At 42.8% G+C, this 22,508-nt stretch overlaps 1 protein-coding gene across 1 annotated transcript; it reads right to left on the bottom strand.

Moving 5' to 3' along the window:
• Positions 1-18,024: 18,024 nt before the first annotated feature.
• LOC120020050 (zinc finger protein SNAI2) lies at positions 18,025-20,613 on the bottom strand. Its single transcript, XM_038963482.1, has 3 exons — positions 20,389-20,613; positions 19,539-20,060; positions 18,025-18,975 (listed from the first exon to the last, which is right to left on the bottom strand). The coding sequence occupies exons 1-3, from the start codon at positions 20,465-20,467 to the stop codon at positions 18,794-18,796; spliced, it is 783 nt and encodes a 260-aa protein (XP_038819410.1). The 5' UTR covers positions 20,468-20,613; the 3' UTR covers positions 18,025-18,793.
• Between the last annotated feature and the right edge of the window lie 1,895 nt (positions 20,614-22,508).

The following is a 22,508-nucleotide window of genomic DNA, read 5'->3' as shown; positions in this document are numbered from 1 at the left end:
AAAAATAGGGTTCTTTAGACACCACTGCAAACTTCAAGGAGTAGGGTATTCAAGGAGTAGGGTATTCAAGGAGTAGGATATTCAAGGAGTAGGGTATTCAAGGAGTAGGGTATTCAAGGAGTAGGATATTCAAGGAGTAGGATATTCAAGGAGTAGGGTATTCAAGGAGAACAAAAGAGGAAAGGCCAACCTCCAAACATGTGCCATGTCACGAGGTTACCTGGACCACCTATTGAGATGTGCCTTTTGTTAAGTAAATCAGATGTTAAATGAGGTGAAAAGGAGACGAGTAGGACTTTAATGACCTTCACTGATCCAGTTCACAAAAGGGCCATTGCAGCTAAGTTGGTCCACTGTATCTCAAACCACATGTTGTTACCAGTGGTCACATACAGTACAGTATATCCATTATATTTTCGTTAATCTAATATATTCATTCAGCTTTGAATACCCAACATATAATAAAGAAATTATTAAAATAATGCTGCCATCTCTGACTGTGGTTACTGTGCTTTGAAAGGCAGGCACCTGTACCTGTTGGGACGCGGGCAGTGCACTAAACCTCACAGCTATGTAAGCAAGCATGTCCCGTCATGTTGGGAGGGATTCCTGTAGTCACAGTCTGACAGTAATGATCTGTATGGAGCTGACTCTCTGAGGGGGGAAACAAAGTGAAAAGGTTAAACGAGGAATGTTTGTAATCTTTTTGAAGAAGCAAGGATGTGATTCATAAGGTGTTACTGTACACTCACAGCTCATAATACTGTCTTATTTTATATGAGCTGTGGGATGGTCTTTGGGTTATGAAGCTATTGTCGACCAGTTTTTGCCAGGCACGTAGGCTAGTTATTTTTGGGTTAGGGTTAGGTTTAGGGTTATGTCTAGGGTTGAGCCGAAGTCAGGGCATGAAGCTACGGTCATGGTGGGACTTTCTTTTTTTATTTTAATGGAAAGTCATCAATGTCGTGACTAATATTTATTTTTCGAAATGTGTTTTAACTTTGTTACAAATACTTTGTTGGCAGTTTTGATTCAGTTCAAACTTCCTCTAGTCTGTTTGCACAGGTAGTTTCCAGCTGTCAAAGTGCTTCAGTCATTCGTACATGTGCTTCAGTTCTTCAGTCATCCGTACACGTCCTGAGAGACTGAGTGACATCTCCTGCTTTTAACAGTGATTTATTTTGTGAAGCCCGGGAGATGGACCGTGCTGCTAATCTGTTCTGACTACATAATGTTGGTGGATCTAATTTTCATTGAGCCTAAGTCAACAGAACAGAAGAAGGGAAGGGAAGGGAAGGGAAGGGAAGGGAAGGGAAGGGAAGGGAAGGGAAGGGAAGGGAAGGGAAGGGAAGGGAAAGGAAAGGAAGGGAAGGGAAGGGAAGGGAAGGGAAGGGAAGGGAAGGGAAGGGAAGGGAAGGGAAGGGAAGGGAAGGGAAGGGAAGGGAAGGGAAGGGAAGGGAAGGGAGAGTAGTGGGCACTGGCTTCAGTCTTTAAGATTCCTTTTCTTTTGGAGTCTTTATTTAACAACAAGTTTACATTTACAGTATGTGTGAACTTTTTTAGCTATTTCAGTTTTTTAAGAATAGGGCTGTAAGACAACAATGATAGGTCTACTAATTAAATCCAACAAGTTCTCCACAGGTGCCCCGAGGGAAGATAAAATAATGTGGCTTAAAAGTTCATTTATATTCATGTGATTTCATGTCGGTTGGTTTTCACTTTATCTTTGAATTTCAAAACCAGCATGCGGGTTAGAAATCTCCCAGTTAATCTCTCAGGTCTTATCATCACATGCTCAAACAAAAATGTACCATCGTACTCTTTATCCACACTAGAACCCTGCATGGGCATGCATTTAAAGCACTACCCATGCCCGCAACGTTCAGGCCCTACCCTACTCTACCCAGGCATGATTGCTCCTGCCAAATTTAAGGCCCCGCCCTGCCAAACCCGAAATCAGAAATAAATTCCTCCTTTAGTATAAATTAGCTGCTCATCTGTCTGTTCTGCGCTGCTCTGTGCATGGCTCTGCTTGTGTGAATATCCATAGCAACGCCTCTGCTTGCTGTTCAGCTCAATGACGAGACAGAGAGCAGTTAGCTATAAACTAGTTACTTTTTGTCACTTTAAACTCTGACAAAACTCAAAGAACATTATTATTTTCAGTAAAATAATCTCTCCTGTGGACTCGGACAATGTTCTGGTCTTATTTTTGGAGGGTCAGTGTGGATGATTGTGTTGTTGCCTTCCCTCACTACCTGGGGACGGCCTGTCAGGAAGTCCAGAATCCAGTTGCAGCGGGAGGTGTTCAGTCCCTTAGTTATGAGCTTCAAGAGCACTATGGTGTTGAACGCTGTGCTGTAGTCAATGAACAGCATTCGCTCGTAGGTGTTCCTTTGTCCACGTGTGAAAGGGCAGTGTGGAGTGCAATAAAGATTGCGTCATCTGTGGATCTGTTGGGGTGGTATGCAAATTGCAGTGGGTCCAGGGTGTCTGGGATGATGCTGTTGATGTGAGCCGTGACCAGTTTTTCAAGGCATTTCAAATCAAATCAAATTGTATTTGTCACATGTGCCGAATACAACAAGTGTAGACCTTACAGTGAAATACTTACTTACAAGCCCTTAACCAACAATGCAGTTTTAAGAAAATACCCCCAAAAAGTAAGAGATAAGAATAACAAATGATTAATGAGCAGCAGTAAATAACAGTAGCGGGGCTATATACAGGGGGTACCGTTACAGAGTCAATGTGCGGAGGCTTGCAGTGCAGTAGCAGGGAGAACAGTCCATGACTAGCTGGAGTCTTTGACAATTTTTAGGGCCTTCCTCTGACACCGCCTGGAATAGAGGTCCTGGATGGCAGGAAGCTTGGCCCCGGTGATGTACTGGGCCGTACGCACTACGCGCTGTCGTGCCTTGCGGTTGGAGGCTGTCTCATCGTTGTCGGTGATCGTTGTCGGTGACCACTGTTGTGTCATCAGCAAACTTAATGATGGTGTTGGAGTCTTGCAGGCTGTGCAGTCATGAGTGAACAGGGAGTAGAGGAGGGGACTGACAACGCACCCCTGAGGGGCGCCATGTTGAGGATCAGCGTGGCGGATGTGTTGTTACCTACCCTTACAACCTGGGGGCAACCTGTCAGGAAGTCCAGGACCCAGTTGCAGAGGGAGGTGTTTAGTCCCAGGGTCCTTAGTTTAGTGATGAGCTTTGAGGGCACAATGGTGTTGAACGCTGAGCTGTAGTCAATGAATAGCATTCTCACATAGGTGTTCCTTTTGTCCAGGTGTGAAAGGGCAGTGTGGAGTGCAATAGAGATTGCATCATCTGTGGATCTGTTGATGCGGTATGCAAATTGGAGTGGTTCTAGGGTTTCTGGGATAATGGTGTTGATGTGAGCCATGACCAGCCTTTCAAAGCATTTCATGGCTACAGACATGAGTGCTACGGGTCGGTAGTCCTTTAGGCAGGTCATCTTAGTGTTCTTGGGTACAGCAACTATGGTGGTCTGCTTGAAACATGCTGGTATTACAGACTCAGACAGGGAGAGGTTGAAAATGTCAGTGAAGACACTTGCCAGCTGCACAGCGCATGCTCGGAGTACACATCCTGGTAATCCATCTGGCCCTGCGGCCTTGTGAATGTTGACCTGTTTAAAGGTCTTACTCACATCGGCTGCGGAGAGCGTGATCACACAGTCGTCCGGAACAGCTGATGCTCTCATGCACGTTTCAGTGTAACTTGCCTCGAAGCGAGCATAGAAGTTATTTAGCTCGTCTGGTAGGCTCGTGTCACTGGGCAGCTCTCGGCTGTGCTTCCCTTTGTAGTCTTTAATAGTTTGCAGGCCCTGCCACATCCGACGAGCGTCGGAGCCGGCGTAGTACGTTTCAATCTTAGTCGTGTACTGAAGCCTTGCCTTATTGATGGTTCGATGGAGGGCGTTAGTAGCAGGTTAGTGTCCCGCTCCTTGAAAGCAGCAGCTCTATCCTTAAGCTCACTGCAGATGTTGCCTGTAATCAATGGCTTCTGGTTGGGATTTGTACAGTACGTATGGTCACTGTGGGACGACGTCGTCAATGCACTTATTAATTAAGCTGGTGACTGATTTGGTAAACTCCTCAATGTCATCGGATGAATAGTGATACCCAAACCCTACCCGTACCCTACTTATTGATGAAAAAACAGGCCCTACCCTGCCCTGACTCGATGTATAATGTTGGGGCGCATCGGACTCGAGTCGGGTAGCAGAGCTCTAATCTGCACATGTGCCCTAAAAGTTACCAAACAGTACCATGTGAAATCATATGTGTACCTCTGAAGGTACATTGTGTATTTTTATATTTTTGTATCCAAAGGAACAATACTGTACCTTTATTTCTAATAGTGTAGCTTTAACCTTAATCTTAATAAACTCTAGCCCTAACCCTAACACCAACCCTAACACTTAACATTATCCACAAAATATTGGAATTTGTAACATATCATACGTATCGCAAATATGTAACATGTACGAATTGCAATTCTTAACATATCATTTGAGTTGTAATTCATAACATATCATACGAAATGGATGATGGACATACCATACAAAACATAACATACCATACAAAACCTAACATATCATACTAAATGGAGGGAGACAGATTTACAGAGGGAGACAGATTGACATTTACTGTTTCGTCTACCTCTGGTTGCCTTGAATGTGGAAACACACAGGTGCTACAATTAATGCTATACTATGTGCACTATCCTATAGCATCGAAGCATACAGTATAGATATTACTGTCCTAATTACAATGGCCATGAATGCTTGATGATATACATTACTTGTGACTTAGTTGTTCCTGAAGAAGCATGGGCATCTGGTTCATGGTGCATGAGTCCTGCCATGCCAAGCCCTACTAGAGGCATCTCCTCTGAAGGTCTCTGTCCTGTTGGGGCTTGTCTGCTCAACACAATACCCAGAGTCTGTATAATGTGGCCGGGAGCTAGTTTATTCAAGCACCTTTTGTTTGCTCACCCAAATCACGTTTTCCCTCCGACATGGCGACACCACTGATGATCAGATAACCACTGAACAGACAGACTGACAAACTGGGGAAAAATCCATTTAAGACAAAAGCCAGGCTATAGGACAGGTTCTATCTCAGACAGGTCCTAGGCCAGGTCGTAACTGTTAGTGGACGACAGACAGACAGACAGACAGACAGACAGACAGACAGACAGACAGACAGACAGACAGACAGACAGACAGACAGACAGACAGACAGACAGACAGACAGACAGACAGACAGACAGACAGACAGACAGACAGACAGACAGACAGGAGGGGGGAAATACCAATAATAATAAAAAAATCCATGTTATAGGACAGGTCAGGTACGTGCACAGATAGGGCTCTACTTGTGCAGAGCGCAAGGCCCTTTGCCCTTCCGGTCTCATTTGGTCCAGTTTTGCCTGTCAAAAACAGAGTATGTCTACGTTTATCATCCTTATAAAACACAGTTTAGGAATCTACTACTGACTCATCTTTGACAGAACAATAGGCTATCTGACGATTTGATTGATCATTTTCATATTTCAGATAGGCCTAGGGTGGCTACTGGCAACATGTCAAAATATATGCAGCTGTAACATCGCACTGAGTTTAATATTATGGGAAGAAGATGTAACATAGTCTGGCAAATTTATTACGATATTTGTCAGGAAGAACAGGGCTACCAAGCTGGCAACGAGCACTCTGCAGGCAGGTTGCACTCCAAAGTGATGGCTCCGTGCAGAGAGAACATGCTTTCCTTCCGACTGTATGATTTTGCTTGCTCTGGACTCCAGAAAAGTGACATGGTATACAGTACATTCGGAAAGTTTTCAGACCCCTTCATTTTTTCCACATTTTGTTACATTACAGCCTTATTCTAAAATGGATTTGGTCCTAAGAAGTTGTTTAAATCGTTTTTTACACTCATCAATATACACACAATACCGCATAATGACAAAGAAATGTTTACAAATGTATTTAAAAAAATAAATAACTGAAATATGACATTTACATACTGTAAGTATTCAGACCCTTTACTCAGTATTTTGTTGAAGCACCTTTGGCAGCGATTACAGCCTCGAGTCTTCTTGGGTATGACGCTACAAGCTTGGCACACCTGTATTTGGGAAGCTTCTCCCATCCTTCTCTGCAGATCCACTCAAGCTCTGTCAGGTTGGATGAGGAGCATCGCTGTCCTCGTGCTCATAGACCTTAGTGGTGCTTTTGACACCATCGATCACCACATTCTTTTGGAGAGATTGGAAACCCTAATTGGTCTACATGGAAAAGTTCTGGCCTGGTTTAGATCTTATCTGTTGGAAAGATATCAGTTTGTCTCTGTGGATGGTTTGTCCTCTGACAAATGAATTGTAAATTTTGAGTGTTCTTCAAGGTTCCGTTTTAGGACCCCTATTGTTTTCACTATATATTTTACCTCTTGGTGATGTCATTGGAAACATAATGTTAACTTTCACTGCTATGCGGATGATACACAGCTGTACATTTCAATGAAACATGGTGAAGCCCTAAAATTGCCCTCCCTGGAAGCCTGTGTTTCAGACATAAGGAAGTGGATGGCAGCAAATGTTTTACTTTTAAACTCGGACAAAACAGAGACACTTGTTCTAAGTCTCAACAAATAATGAGATCTTCTGTTGGATCTGACAATTAATCTTGATGGTTGTACAGTCGTCTCAAATAAAACTGTCAAGGACCTCGGCGTTACTCTGGACCATGATCTCTCTTTTGACGAACATATCAAGAATATTTCAAGGACAGCTTTCTTCTTAACATTGCAAAAATCAGAAACTTTTTGACCAAAAATGATGCAGAAAGCTAATCCATGCTTTTGTCACTTCTAGATTAGACTACTGCAATGTTCTACTTTCTGGCTACCCGGATAAAGCACTAAATAAACGTTAGTTAGTGCTAAACACGGCTGCTAGAATCTGTGATCCTATTGCTCCAGTGCTAGCCTCTCTACACTGGCTTTCTGTTAAGGCTAGGGCGGATTTCAATGTTTTACTGCTAACTTACAAAGCATTACATGGGCTTGCTCCTTCCTATCACTCCGATTTGGCATACCTGCACGTACGCTACGGTCACAAGATGCAGGCCTCCTTATTGGCCCTAGAATTTCTAAGCAAACAGCTGGAGGCAGGGCTTTCCCCTATAGAGCTCCATTTTTATGGTAAGGTCTGCCGATACATGTCCACTGTCTCGACCTTTAAGTCTTTATTGAAGACATCTCTTTAGTAGGTCCTATGATTGAGTGTAGTCTGGCCCAGGGGTGTGAAGGTGAACGGAAAAGCACTGGAGCGACGAACCACCCTTGCTGTCTCTGCCTGGCCGGTTCTCCACTCTCCACTGCGATTCTCTGCCTCTGACCCTATTACGGGGGCTGAGTCACTGGCTTACTAGTGCTCTTCCTGCCGTCCTTAGGAGGGGTGCGCCCCTTGAGTGGGTTGAGTCACTGACGTGATCTTCCTGTCCGGGTTGGCGCCCCCTTGGGTTCGTGCCGTGGGGGAAATCTTTGTGGGCCATACTCAGCCTTGTCTCGGGGTAGTAATTTGGTAGTTTGCAGATATCCCACTAGTGGTGTGGGGGCTGTGCTTTGGCAAAGTGGGTGGGGTTATATCCTGCCTTGTTGGCCCTTTTCGGGGGTATAGTCGGACAGGGCCACAGTGTCTCCCGACCCCTCCTGTATCAGCCTCCAGTATCTATGCTGTAGTAGTTTACGTGTTGGGGGCTAGGGCCAGGCTGTTATATCTGGTGTAATTCTCCTGTCTTATCCGGTGTCCTGTGTGAATTTAAGTATTCTCCCTCTTATTCTCTCGCTCTTCCTCTCCATCCCCTCCTGGAGGACCTGAGCCCAAGGATCATGCCTCAGGGCTGCCTGGTCTGATGACTCCTTGCTGTCCCCAGTCCACCTGGTCGTGCTGCTGCTCCAGTTTCAACTGTTTTGCCTGCAGCAGTGGAACCCTGACCTGTTCACCGGACGTGCTACCTTGTCCCGGACCTGCTGTTTTTGACTCTCTCTCTACCGCACCTGCTGTCTCGAACTCTGAATGCTCTGCTATGAAAAGCCAACTGACATTTATCCCTGAGGTGCTGACCTGTTGCAACCTCTACAACCACTGTGATTATTATTATTTGACCCTGCTGGTCATCTATGAACGTTTGAACATTACATTTGACATTTTAGTCATTTAGCAGACGCTCTTATCCAGAGCGACTTACAGTAGAGTGCATACATTTTATTACATTTTTTTACATTTCATTACATTTTACATACTGAGACAAGGATATCCCTACCGGCCAAACCCTCCCTAACCCGGACGACGCTATGCCAATTGTGCGTCGCCCCACGGACCTCCCGGTTGCGGCCGGCTGCGACAGAGCCTGGGCGTGAACCCAGCCCAGCCTGGGCGCGAACCCAGAGACTCTGGTGGCGCAGCTAGCACTGCGATGCAGTGCCCTAGACCACTGCGCCACCCGGGAGGCTGGGGAACATCTTGGACATGTATGGTGGCTTGCGAAAGTATTCACCCCCTTGGCATTTTTCCAATTATTTTGCCTTACAACCTGGAATTAAAATTGATTTCTTGGAGGTTTGTATCATTTGATTTACACAACATGCCTACCACTTTGAAGATGCAAAATGTTTTTTATTGTGAAACAAATAAGACAAAAGACAGAAAAACAGAAAACTTGAGCGTGCATAACTATTCACCCCCGCAAAGTCAACACTTTGTAGAGCCATCTTTTGCAGCAATTACAGCTGCAAGTCTCTTCGGTTATGTCTCTATAAGCTTGGCACATCTAGCCACTGGGATTTTTGTCCATTCTTCAAGGCAAAACTGCTCAAGCTCCTTCAAGTTGGATGGGTTCCGCTGGTGTACAGCAATCTTTAAGTCATACCACAGATTCTCAATTGGATTGCGGTCTGGGCTTTGAAAAGGCCATTCCAAGACATTTAAATGTTTCCCCTTGAACCACTTGAGTGTTGCTTTAGCAGTATGCTTAGGGTCATTGTCCTGCTGGAAGGTGAACCTCCGTCCCAGTCTCAAATCTCTGGAAGACTGAAACACGTTTCCCTCAAGAATTTCCCTGTATTTAGCCCCATCATTCCTTCAATTCTGACCCGTTTCCCAGTCCCTGCCAATGAAAAACATCCCCACAGCATGATGCTGCCACCACCATGCTTCACTGGGGGGATGTTGTCTCGGGGTGATGAGAGATGTTGGGTTTGCGCCAGACATAGCGTTTTCCTTGATTGTCAAAAAGCTCAATTTTAGTCTCATCTGACCAGAGTACCTTCTTCCATATGCTTGGGGAGTCTCCCACATGCCTTATGGCGAACACCAAACGTGTTTTCTTATTTCTTTCTTAAGCAATGGCTTTTTCTGGCCACTCTTCCGCAATGCCCAGCTCTGTGGAGTGTACGGCTTAAGGTGGTCCTATGGACAGATACTCCAATCTCTACTGTGGAGCTTTGCAGCTCCTTCAGGGTTATCTTTGGTCTCCTTGTTGCCTCTCTGATTAATGCCCTCCTTGCATTAAGTTTTGGTCGGCGGCCCTCTCTTAGCAGGTTTGCTGTGGTGCCATATTCTTTCCATTTTTTAATAATGGATGTAATGGTGCTCCGTGGGATGTCCAAAGTTTCTGATATTTTTTATAACCCAACCCTGATCTGTACTTCTCCACAACTTTTTCCCTGACCTGTTTGGAGAGCTCCTTGGTCTTCATGGTGCCGCTTGCTTGGTGGTGTCCCTTGCTTAGTAGTGTTGCAGACTCTGGGGCCTTTCAGAACATGTGTATATATACTGAGATCATGTGACAGATCATGTGACACTTAGATTGCACACAGGTGGACTTTATTTAACTAATAATGTGACTTCTGAAGGTAATTGGTTGCACCAGATCTTATTTAGGGGCTTCATAGCAAAGGGGGTGAATATACACTGCTCAAAAAAATAAAGGGAACACTTAAACAACACAATGTAACTCCAAGTCAATCACACTTCTGTGAAATCAAACTGTCCACTTAGGAAGCAACACTGATTGACAATAAATTTCACATGCTGTTGTGCAAATGGAATAGACAAAAGGTGGAAATTATAGGCAATTAGCAAGACACCCCCAATAAAGGACTGGTTCTGCAGGTGGTGACCACAGACCACTTCTCAGTTCCTATGCTTCCTGGCTGATGTTTTGGTCACTTTTGAATGCTGGCGGTGCTTTCACTCTAGTGGTAGCATGAGACAGAGTCTACAACCCACACAAGTGGCTCAGGTAGTGCAGCTCATCCAGGATGGCACATCAATGCGAGCTGTGGCAAGAAGGTTTGCTGTGTCTGTCAGCGTAGTGTCCAGAGCATGGAGGCGCTACCAGGAGACAGGCCAGTACATCAGGAGACGTGGAGGAGGCCGTAGGAGGGCAACAACCCAGCAGCAGGACCGCTACCTCCGCCTTTGTGCAAGGAGGAGCACTGCCAGAGTCCTGCAAAATGACCTCCAGCAGGCCACAAATGTGCATGTGTCAGCATATGGTCTCACAAGGGGTCTGAGGATCTCATCTTGGTACCTAATAGCAGTCAGGCTACCTCTGGCGAGCACATGGAGGGCTGTGCGGCCCCACAAAGAAATGCCACCCCACACCATGACTGACCCACCGCCAAACCGGTCATGCTGGAGGATGTTGCAGGCAGCAGAACGTTCTCCACGGCGTCTCCAGACTCTGTCACGTCTGTCACAGGTGCTCATGTGCTCAGTGTGAACCTGCTTTCATCTGTGAAGAGCACAGGGTGCCAGTGGTGAATTTGCCAATCTTGGTGTTCTCTGGCAAATGCCAAACGTCCTGCACGGTGTTGGGCTGTAAGCACAACCCCCACCTGTGGACGTCGGGCCCTCATACCACCCTCATGGAGTCTGTTTCTGACCGTTTGAGCAGACACATGCACATGTGTGGCCTGCTGGAGGTCATTTTGCAGGGCTCTGGCAGTGCTCCACCTGCTCCTCCTTGCACAAAGGCGGAGGTAGCGGTCCTGCTGCTGGGTTGTTGCCCTCCTACGGCCTCCTCCACGTCTCCTGATGTACTGGCCTGTCTCCTGGTAGCGCCTCCATGCTCTGGACACTACGCTGACAGACACAGCAAACCTTCTTGCCACAGCTCGCATTGATGTGCCATCCTGGATGAGCTGCACTACCTGAGCCACTTGTGTGGGTTGTAGACTCCGTCTCATGCTACCACTAGAGTGAAAGCACCGCCAGCATTCAAAAGTGACCAAAACATCAGCCAGGAAGCATAGGAACTGAGAAGTGGTCTGTGGTCACCACCTGCAGAACCAGTCCTTTATTGGGGGTGTCTTTCTAATTGCCTATAATTTCCACCTTTTGTCTATTCCATTTGCACAACAGCATGTGAAATTTATTGTCAATCAGTGTTGCTTCCTAAGTGGACAGTTTGATTTCACAGAAGTGTGATTGACTTGGAGTTACATTGTGTTGTTTAAGTGTTCCCTTTATTTTTTTGAGCAGTGTATATGCACATACCACTTTTCCATTTATTTATTTTTTAAACAAGTAATTTTTTTCATTCCACTTCACCAATATGGACTATTTTGTGTACGTCGATTACATGAAATCCAAATAAAAATCCATTTAAATTACAGGTTGTAATGCAACAAAATAGGAAAAACGCCAAGGGGGATGAGAACTTTTGCAAGAAACTGCTTTTATAATCTTTACCTGGTACAGCCAGAAGAGGACTGGCCACCCCTCAGAGCCTGGCTCCTCTCTAGGTTTCTTCCTACCTTTCTAGGGAGTTTTTCCTAGCTACCATGCTTCTACATCTGCATTGCTTGCTGTTTAGGGTTTTAGGCTGGGTTTCTGTTTAGCACTTTGTGACATCGGCTGATTTAAAAAGGGATATATAAATAAGTATGATTGATCGATTGAATAAAGACCCATACATTTAGCTAGATGTGTCTGGGGGTGGTTTGATTTGATTTGATATATAGTGTGTTTACCAGAGACAATGTGAAGAACTCCAAGCAGGCTGTCATGTGCCTTTTACTAAGGAGTGGCTTCCGTCTGGCCACTCTACCATAAAGGCCTGATTGGTGGTGTGCTGCAAAGATGGGTGTCCTTCTGGAAGGCTCTCCCCTCTCCACAGAGGAACTCTGAAGCTCTGTCAGAGTGACCAATGGGTTCTTGGTCACCTCCCTGACCAAGGCCCTTCTCCCCCGATTGCTTAGTTTGGCCGGGTGGCCAAGTACAGCATTTATTCCAGTTCAAAATAGTTTTCAAAAATACTTTTGTTGTCAGATTGTTCTGCTTTCCCCTCTTCATGTAATAATTGCTCAAGGAGCACCCTTTTTTTTGTAAGAGCATAAAGGTCTGTGCACGGCCCTGGGACAGGTGAATGTAGACCGTTTGACTGGACATTTACAGTCCATGACCAGACATAATCTCTTCTAGGAAACTCACATGTCCAGCTAACAAAATGGACAGCCAAGATAACTTCATAAATGGTCAATGTGAAACAACCAATGTTAAAAACATCCAGGAACATGCATGATTTTTTTTATCTAAAAAATATGCTATGTAAGAATCACAATCCAAAGCTCTTGGCACCTGATACAATTCTGAGGTCCAATGATTTCATGCTGGTCTCCAGGGCTGGCAATTCTCGAGCTCCCACACTATTCTGTTTCACTATTTACCCATTAAGTCAAGAGAGGTTATGCTGTAACATGTGTGTCTCTGAACAGCTGTTCTTTGATGTTGGTACCTGGGACTTGGCCGGGGAGCCGGGGACTGGGACCTATCCCCAGGGGACCTCCACAGGGTTTTGATCCTGCTATTTCTATAGAATAGCAAGAGTCACTCTGCATTTACATTTCATCCATATCCACATTTATACTTAAACAATGATAAATTGCCTACCGCCCATATGCTATGTTGTGTTTGGAAAGCTTTAGTAACTGTTTAGCCTACGTCTGATAGGCTATGACATTCATACACCTTTTTAAAATGAATATCTCTAGGTATCTCTAGGTAACATTAGCTCATTGTGAATCTAAATCTAAACACATTCCCAGCTGCCCAATGTTTTGCTGTAGTGTAGCTGTGCATGCTGTTGCTGTGGAATGGAGTGGAGCACCACTTATCAAGTGGTTAGTGGCCAGGCAGCAAGGCAGTCAGGCATTCAGGCAGTTCTCCCTAGCCCTGATTCATCATAATTAGGTCACTGGCTTGTCCTCCCTCCCCTCCCTCCCTAGGGAAGCTCTCACATACTCCACAGTGCCCCAGCCCCACCCCTGTGCCCCTGAAAATGTACGGTCAGGTTTGTGTTCAAGCAGTTACCCACATAATCACCGCTTGAAAATAATGATGATGGACCCAGAGACGTGCTCAGAAATCATGTCTATTGCTTCACCGCAGCAGCAGACGGATGTAAACACCTCAAGAATAATTTGTTTCACAAAATGACCTGACATATTTTCCTGGGAAACAGCCGAACTACTCTATAAACAACATAACTACTCTATAAACAACATAGCAGATGTATTGAGAGTAAGATTGTCTATTTCTCACAATTAGTTTTCATTTTACATTTGGAAATGAGCTGATGCAATTATAGTGGTAAAAGTCACAACAGCTGGTGGTGTCGTCCCCTGTGGGTACTGAACTAGCATACATACATACATTTAGCAGGCATACTGTATCACCTACCTGTGGAGAATACATCATTGTGAAGCAACATTTACTCTAGCCTGTCTAATGGCTCTGTTGGTCAGTATTTAAATAGTGTATAGGCATACTGTGGAATGGCCTACCAAAAACATTGATTGGAGTTGGAGGAAGTTCACCTTGGAAGATCCCAGAATAAAAATGATTGTGTGCCCTTTGATCTAAAAGTTAACTTTATCAACTAAACACAATGAATACTAATGAATCAGCTGCTCTTGGGTATTTTGTGCAATTCAGGATTTACCATTGAGAGGGGATGGTATATCCTACAGGAGAAGATACTGGGGGAATATCAATTGCATACTCCTCGCATCCTCTCTCCTCGCCTCCTTCTCTGAGAGGAGAGAGGAAACGCGAGGCGTATGCAATTGAGAGAATCCCGTGTCATTCTGATGATATTAATTCTAATTGATTGAGCGGCATGTGATTCAGGTTGTCACAGTCACATGATCACATGATGATCAGACCAATTTGGCAAGGCTGGGGGGGGGGGGGGTTACGGATGTTTTGCAAGTCTGTCTCACTGTAAAATATCAGACTGGGCACAGAAACACTGCAGTTTACAAGACGGAAGAGATAAGAACTTTTGTCACAACCAAACATTTTAACAGTATTGTCAGATACCTTATCGTCATCACACTGACCCTTTTATTACCCTTTATACAGCCCAACATTTGCTTATGAATTATTTCTGAATAATCTATACAGGTCTCATAAAGGGGTTTATGAAGGCTTCATTAAGCCTTAGTAGTTGTAATTTGTCATTCGACCCATTTAACATTTAGAACCTAAAATAGATATGAGAATCCATCGCACAAGATCCTCATCGAAACACCACTACCCATATAATCTATAGCTATAACATTGAAGAATAAGTGTTGGTTAACTTAGGGCATGTTTCAGCTCTGTCAAATACTCCAAGGTCACAAAGGAACATGTTGTTTACTGAAATGTTGTCTTATCTTGCTGTAGTCATGAGATGTTACGAGGAAATACAATCAACTAGCTAAGTATGATCACAAGATCTTTTGACAGCTGACCTCTGTTCGACTCAACTGCAACTTGGAAATACCAGAGTAGACGACCATTGATTTGAACAGCCTTGCTTTTCATCGCTTCCAAGTGTTCCCTTAGCGCTTCTCTAATGACATGTTGACCCAAATTATTCCTTGACCTGGTTGTAAGGTGCATCACTCTCCTTTCACAATCAGGGATGTGCACATGCAGGTCAAATTTGTTTGTCCTTTTGTTTCTTAAGTGTTTATACACCAAAAAAATACATGGCTAATACAGCCAAAATACAGAATGTTTCAAAAGTTTTCACCTATTTCACAGCGCTAACTTGATGTGTATGTCCACATTGAATCAAACTCATGACCACCTAGCCTACTACATTTCTGGTGGTCGAACAGTCTAAGGAACCAAGACATGTGGACCACTTTAAGCAGAAAGAACTCAAATGTAGCACAACAAGTCATCCATCCAGTCATTTGGAGAAGATAGTGGAATTTGAAATGACAGAGGGGGGGGGGGGGGGGGGGGGGTAGAGAATCATCTTTAACAAGATGTGTGAGGTCTATAAACAGGCCAGGGAGGCATCCCTGCAGGCGGTCATAGGGATCCGAGGAAACACAATCAGGCCATTCTCCTGAGCCAGGGTTTGGAGAGGAGCTGGTAGATCACGCTGTGGCTGGCGGGACAATCAGGCCTCAGAGGACACCCTTAACTTTATTTGTTCCACTTGACAGTCATAGAGGAACCATACTCCCCATTCACTGTTAAGTCAGCAGGTTTCAAAGAATGTGCCCCCTCACATCTACATGTATTTGACTATCCCCAGCAGTCAGTGCTCTACATTATGTGTATGTCCGTGGCAATACTAAAGACAGTGAATACAGTTTCTAGTTCTTGTGTGGTGTCAGATATTTTGTGTTTTTTGTGTACAATAAGTGTTATGTTTAAGAAAATGACATTAATTTTTTATTGTATAACCTACCTACCAGAACAAACAAATAATATACCGTAGATGGATGTCCAAACTAACAATATTTTAATTACTTGAATGTTAGTTCAGAAGTTATTTAGAAAACACCTAATATCAAATGGATTCAAACTTATCATTCAGAGAGCATGAATAGTCAATTTTCTTCACTATTGTCTGTTAGAAAAGATACATAAAGCACTCCTGCTTTTTACATCTTCAGGTTTGGTAATTATACACAACGGGATAACGATTAACAGTTGCCACCTCACACAAATATTTGATTTCACAAGTTCCCATAATACAGTAGCCATATGAAGCCAAACAAAGGAGACACCTCTTCTTCTCCTCCTCTTACTACCACCATCACTGCTAAATAAAATATTCATGCCAGGATGAAAATCATTGCATGTTCTTTTCAAATCGGATAAATCAGCCAGGCTTTTAATAATCATTGTAATAAAAATAAATGGAAGGCACTATTTCACAAGAGAAGGAGATGGCAAGTTATGGAAATTCAACATTGGCATTGCGTTAAGTAGAAAGAAACCTCATGAATCTCTGAAAGAAACGAACAATGTTCTTATCTTATGGGTGCATTTCGAGTATAACCAAAAGCAGCTGATTCATGAAAATTCCTTGGGGACACACCTTCCTCCAAACCTTTCATATACAGTACATTAGTGATATTTTAACATGAAATCATGACTATATGGTTCACATAGCTATAAGAGAGTCATATGTGGTTTATGTATGTGCCTGCACCTGCCTCTCTCATGGTGAGGTCTGACAGAAAAAGCCTGGAGCCACCTGGTCCAATCAGAAGTCCAGGAGAGAGCACCTGGAATAGCTTGACGATGACTCATATGTACGGATCAAGAATCTACCTACAGGGAAGATCAGCTCAGGAGCCCTTCAGAATGAGCCAGGAAGGAACACAAGTGTCTGTTTGTCAAGTCAGATCACTCAGGTCAGCAGCTTTTGGGCATTACGGAATATTCTCTCTAGTCTAGATTATACCACACTGGCGTCTGTCTGTTTTTTAGAAATAGTTTGCCTTCTACTGTATCCTTTTAGGCATTGCACTTTTTGGAGTGATTTAAAAAACAACATTTAAGCCTATTGTACAACATACTATAAAAGACAACAAGATGTAGCCTGAGGAAGTCAGTTTTAATTCTTGATGGCACACATCCCAGAATCCTTGCAGGTTGTCAAAGCAATGCAAATCCGGGGATTGGGTGGAAACATATTAGAGGGTAGAACTATAACTTATTCCAGTGCCTCTGCAGTGATTGCTGAATTAACCATTCAGTATCAGACCTCAATTTATGCATTAGAAGGAAGACAGATTTAATCAGTTTACTGCCTGGAAGCATTCACCACACGTACAGAAGCCCTGTTTATACCTGCCATTAACATGCATCCTTCATCCTGATCTTGTCCTGCTCTTGCACTTCTAAGATCTGATCAAAATCGGTTCACAATGTGTATTTTAATCATCTACACCTGTCTAAAAATGTGGGCACAATCAGAATTGTGGACAAGATATGGATGAAGGACGCATGTTAGAACCAGGTATAAACAGGGCTAGAGAGAAAGACAGACAGACCTCTGAGGGATTGGTCGATTAGGATTACAATAGATAGCTGTCCACAAGAAATAAGCTCTTCCATTTCAAAAGTAAGATTGGCTGCAGGCAGGCAAATAAAGGGCTGTGCTCCCTCAAAGGGTGTAACAAGTGAGTGCTGATCAATATAGCCAGCATGTGTTAAATTTCAAGTTTGTTTGATGTCTGGACAGGTTCACAAGGAGCAGGTTCAGCCTTGAGTCTGGGTTGAGTCATCCTTCATTCTTTCTACACCTCTACCATGGAATGAAAGCAAGAAAGCGGACTGGAGCAGGAACCTGACTTCTGCTGTGTTGTATGTTTAACTTTGAAGCAATTTGAAAGTTACTATATGAAGTTGACAGACTACAACTCCACAGACAGGTTGTTATCATAGTAATGTCAGGCAAGTAGTTTCAAGAGAAAGTAGTAAAAACATTGCAGCTTGTATAATGATACATGTAAAGTCTGCACATGATACATGATGTGATGGATTTTAGTATATTTATTGGATTACTAATCTCATAAAGTTGAATTAAGAAGATGTTTCATGACACCTTTTCTAGAGCACCCAGCGAGCGTACGTCATCATGCCATACCCTGATATTCACAGTCCTTGCACAGAAAAATGAAGTCAAGCATTTTACAAACATTTTATGAATCTTTATTTTAAAAGCATCTCAAAAATATTAAAATCATTTATTCAGTATCACAATTCACACTGTCAAAAATACAATCATCTCAGTCACACTTACATTCAAATATATAAAAATATAAATGAAAACAATTGTTTTAGAAAAATAGTTAATTGCCAAGTCAAAGTGAGGCACTTGGTAAAAGTATTGTTATCTGCTGGCAAAACAGTTACTGTGTGATTGAGTTGTAATACTGTCACCATAAAAATTGTCTTTCCACTTGTTCCTTAAGTTATGATGGCTTTAAATATTCCATTGACTGTGCACAGTCCGTCTCTATCGTTTGTTACCATACACCATGTGGAATACCTATGTGGTTTCTTAGAAAAAATAAAAATATTATGACATAACCGGAAATATATCCTCTGAGAGAGATTGGTCAGAACATCAAAATGTTTGAGAAGGCACATTATTTAAAATCTCTCCACTTCTCAAAAGTACATGAAAAGCAATGACTGTAAGGTACATGGTATAACAAACATAAAGTTCAACACTGGTTGCAATGGCAGAAAGATACTGCTTAAAATGAAAAGCACATGACAGACAGAGCATTTGTTTTTACACTGAAATGAAATGGATTGTTGGTCAGTCAGTAAAAGAGTGTCTTGCATATTTGGTTACAAAGCCTCATTATGCAATATCCCCTGAACAGTTCTTGAGGACTGGAAAGTACCAGAGGTCTCTGGTGGTGGCACTGTCTCCCAGCCCAGCAGTCTCAATGTACTACACAACAACCAGATTCCTCATGCTTGTGCAGAAGAGACATTCTGGAGAAGGTTTTGGAACAGTTCTTGCATTGGTATTTTTTCACATCCGAATGGGTTTGTAGGTGAGCCCTGAGGTTGGACCTGTCCGCAAAAGCCCTACTGCAATGGGGGCAGGAGAAGGGCTTTTCTCCTGTAAGAGGGGAAAGGGAAAGAAATGTGTCAGTATTCACAGGCGGATAAAAGATACAAACTGACATAGGCCTAATAATGTAGGGCTATTTGCTCCATAATCAACTGTAATAACTTAACTAGCGCATGGACTGATAGTTACTCTTATGTTGCACTGTAAAGGTTAGGAAACACTAGAGCCAAAATCGTTCTTCCCTGACATTATGTCAAGCATGAGATATGGCTTGACATAAAAGTCCAAATCTTTTACTTTTGTGAAAAGTTTAAACCAGAACATAAAATGTTGTACATCATGGAACTTCATAGTCTGAAAACCACACCTTTAACATAAGTTACCACATAACATATAACTGTTTTACACAGGCATTGCAATGCACTTTGCAATATGTATATGATACATACATTTAATAAAAACAGTTCAAACCAGTTATCATAAATGATATATTCCATAAACTGTTGCACATAGTTATCCTAAAACGAAATAGCTGCATGGTGGGCTATCTTCAATATTTCCAAGTAGACTACTGTACAGTAACGGCACTCCAAACCTTTATAGCTACTCACCAGTGTGCGTTCTGATGTGTCCCTGAAGCAACCACGGTCTTGAGAAAGCTTTGCCACATATTTTACAGACACAAGGCAAAGTGTGAGTTCTAATGTGCATTTTTAACGCTCCAAGACTGACGTACTCCTTTTCGCAATATTTACAACTGAAAGATTTCCTCGTCTGAGCGTCGCAGTGCAGTTGCTTATGCTTAAGCAGTCCAGAATACGTGGAATAGGATTTGTTACACAAACTACATTGGAATTTCTCTGCCTCCACTCCATGAGGATCTGTAAGTTTGGTAAGCATCCGGTCGTCTTCATCGCTCCTGGGGCTCTCGGAGCCGCTGTGGTCTTTGGATGAGGTGTCAGAGAGCGACGAGGGGTATCCAGAAATGGGAGAGAGGTCACTTGGAAGCGGAGATAACGGAAAACTGCTTGTAGTCCATACTGTAATAGGGTTGTATGCGACCGAGCTAAGGATCTCCGGTTGAGGAATGACAGGCAATGGGAGGCCTTTGTAAAGATACGGTGAAATAAATACTGAAAATAGAAACAAAATCATACATTTAGGTGATTAAAAATAACTTCACTGTATAGTAATAATAGGCCTATATATGTCCATGTATTATTTATTTTAAAAAGAGCTGAATAACATCCCCTCATTGAAGAGCACAGATTAGAAAGTTACAAAGTAGCAATAACTTTGACATGGAGATGCAATGAAAGTATGAATCCGGATACATTTCAACTATGTATTCGGAAAATAGCCTGGCCGCTGTCAATTTGTAAACTTGTAACAATTTAGTTGCATGTCAGTGTAATCCACGCATCTGTTGAGCGATGGATTTAGAAAACGTATTTGCTTTACCTGTAGGGCTTTCCAGCTCGCTATAATTTGGCTTCTTAGAGGAGTTAATATGTTTCTTGACAAGAAACGAACGTGGCATCTTGGAAAATAAATGTGACTGAAACTTTGGTATAAAACTTTTTTTGGTAAATATAACGGTCCCCTCAGGGCGCGACAAATCACTGCAGAGACGGAAATCCTTAGTGCATACGCCAGTGAAGTGTCATTGTAGTGCAGAGAGCGCTGTTGTAACAGTACAGCAGGCAGCAGTAAAGAGCTGTAAATACTCCCTATCAGGTGCATGGGAGGAGTCTCCCAAGACTCCTTTACATGTCAGGCGTCTTCAAACCAATTAAAACCACGTACATTTGTAATGGGCGGAGTCAAGACCCACCCTCTTGGTAGACAGGTGTATTTGTGTGTGGAGTGGGGAGATTTGTGGACTAGTGGTGGTGGTGGTGGTGATGGTGTTTGGGCTTGTAGCTGGAGACAGCTGTGATATAAGGATACATACCAGTGCAATCGTCGGAATGTGCAGGTTGTTGGTAATGAGCGTTGTGTGTTGCATAGCTCAGAAGGCATGACAATCGATAGCCTGTTCAATGGCATGGAGGACTAATTTAATGAGGGATATCATTGTAAAAACACATCTGCATGGTATTAAATGATATTGCTTCCTATGTGCTACACAGCATACACACATGGTTGATTATTTATTGATGTATACCCTTTCCCCAATCCAGTGACATGTAATTTATGCACAAACAGGGGATAGTGGAAACCAACTCCATTAATGTTCACATTGTCATTGAATGGGATTGTCCTCAACGAAGCTTCCTCTGATGTCAGTGTGAATGCAGGTAGTAAATCATACATTTCCTTGTCAATAATCCAATAAAGTATTCTTCCTTCAAATGTCAATCTAACTAGTTGGCTTTCAAGGTCAGTCTGAACAGCATAATTACATTTACCTCTGTCTGCTGAGCCTGCTGAGCGGAGCCTGCAAAGGAGAAGGAAATGTATCACTCTACGCCCCCTTGTGTCCAGTTAACTCTTCGCAATGGCATTATTTGGCCAAATGAATGAAACAAAGGATGAATTTGAATAGTTCCCATATCAAATAAGATTGGCAAATTCAGCAATTTTTTTGAATCTTATTGCGTTGCTAACTTAAAGTTAATTGTGAACTGGTTATCTTATCTTCAAAACCTAATTGGAGACAATAAATAATGTCTTTCTTTCCTGGCTAAATTATAAGGGTAGGAGGGGTTATCTGTGTATAATTAGTTGGATGGCTCCATTTTTGATGGGTGAGACCTAATAAACTGTCTTGACTGACCATGTGTGTATTTGTCTGACAACACACTGTGGAATGGATGTGCAGCTCATATGTTTGTTAATATTTGTATTTTTGCATGTTTGAATGTTAGTGTTGTGTTGTACTTTCTGTTATATTGGTTTTTCGAAATAAACAAAAAAACACAAAGTAAATGTGCGTAAGTTTTCCATGGTGAGAAGGCATCAATGTTTCACAAAGATAGTCTGTGTGCACTAACTGAAATTTTGGATGAGCCATACCGCACTTAAAACACACCTTTATTGTGAAAACACAAGTCAATACTGCAGCTTTCCGCATCTAAATCAACATGGATACCTAATATATAGGGGTTACTCACAAGGTACAGTGCCTTGCAAAACGATTCATCCCCCTTTGGCGTTAATTCCACGTTGTAAGGCAGCAGAATAGGAAAAATGCCAAGGGGGTGAATACTTTCGCAAGCCACTGTAGTACTGTATAGGGATTTGATGCTAAAACAGATGGGTGTGCATCGTCTTCAATCTAATCAGGTCATGTCCAGGGCAGCAAAGTGTTAATTTGATGAAATGTTCTATAAATAAGATCAACAATCATTAGAAAATCACCTGAAACGACAATAACTAATTTTTGAAAAGAGAATAAAATGCCAGTGAGATGAATTCATGACTAAGAAACCTTATGTGGTGCAAGTGATAATAGCATTCAAATTCAAAAAAATTTTTAAATTACATTTTGTTATTTAACCTTTATTTAACTCTTTTATAAGGGCCATTTTATCTCTCAGGTCTATGATGCTCAAATTGGTCTCACTTTAATCAACTGT

Source organism: Salvelinus namaycush, chromosome 25 (assembly GCF_016432855.1).
Source record: "Salvelinus namaycush isolate Seneca chromosome 25, SaNama_1.0, whole genome shotgun sequence".
NCBI lineage: Eukaryota > Metazoa > Chordata > Actinopteri > Salmoniformes > Salmonidae > Salvelinus > Salvelinus namaycush.
This window is presented reverse-complemented; position numbering and strand designations above follow the sequence as displayed.

Excerpts from the sequence above, each read along its gene's own strand:
- LOC120020050 (XM_038963482.1), bottom strand. The coding sequence starts at position 20,467 with ATGCCACGTTCGTTTCTTGTCAAGAAACATATTAACTCCTCTAAGAAG. Across the intron at positions 20,061-20,388 it reads CGAGCTGGAAAGCCCTACAG|TATTTATTTCACCGTATCTT; the intron begins GTAAAGCAAATA and ends TTCTATTTTCAG. Across the intron at positions 18,976-19,538 it reads ACACATCAGAACGCACACTG|GAGAAAAGCCCTTCTCCTGC; the intron begins GTGAGTAGCTAT and ends CCCCTCTTACAG.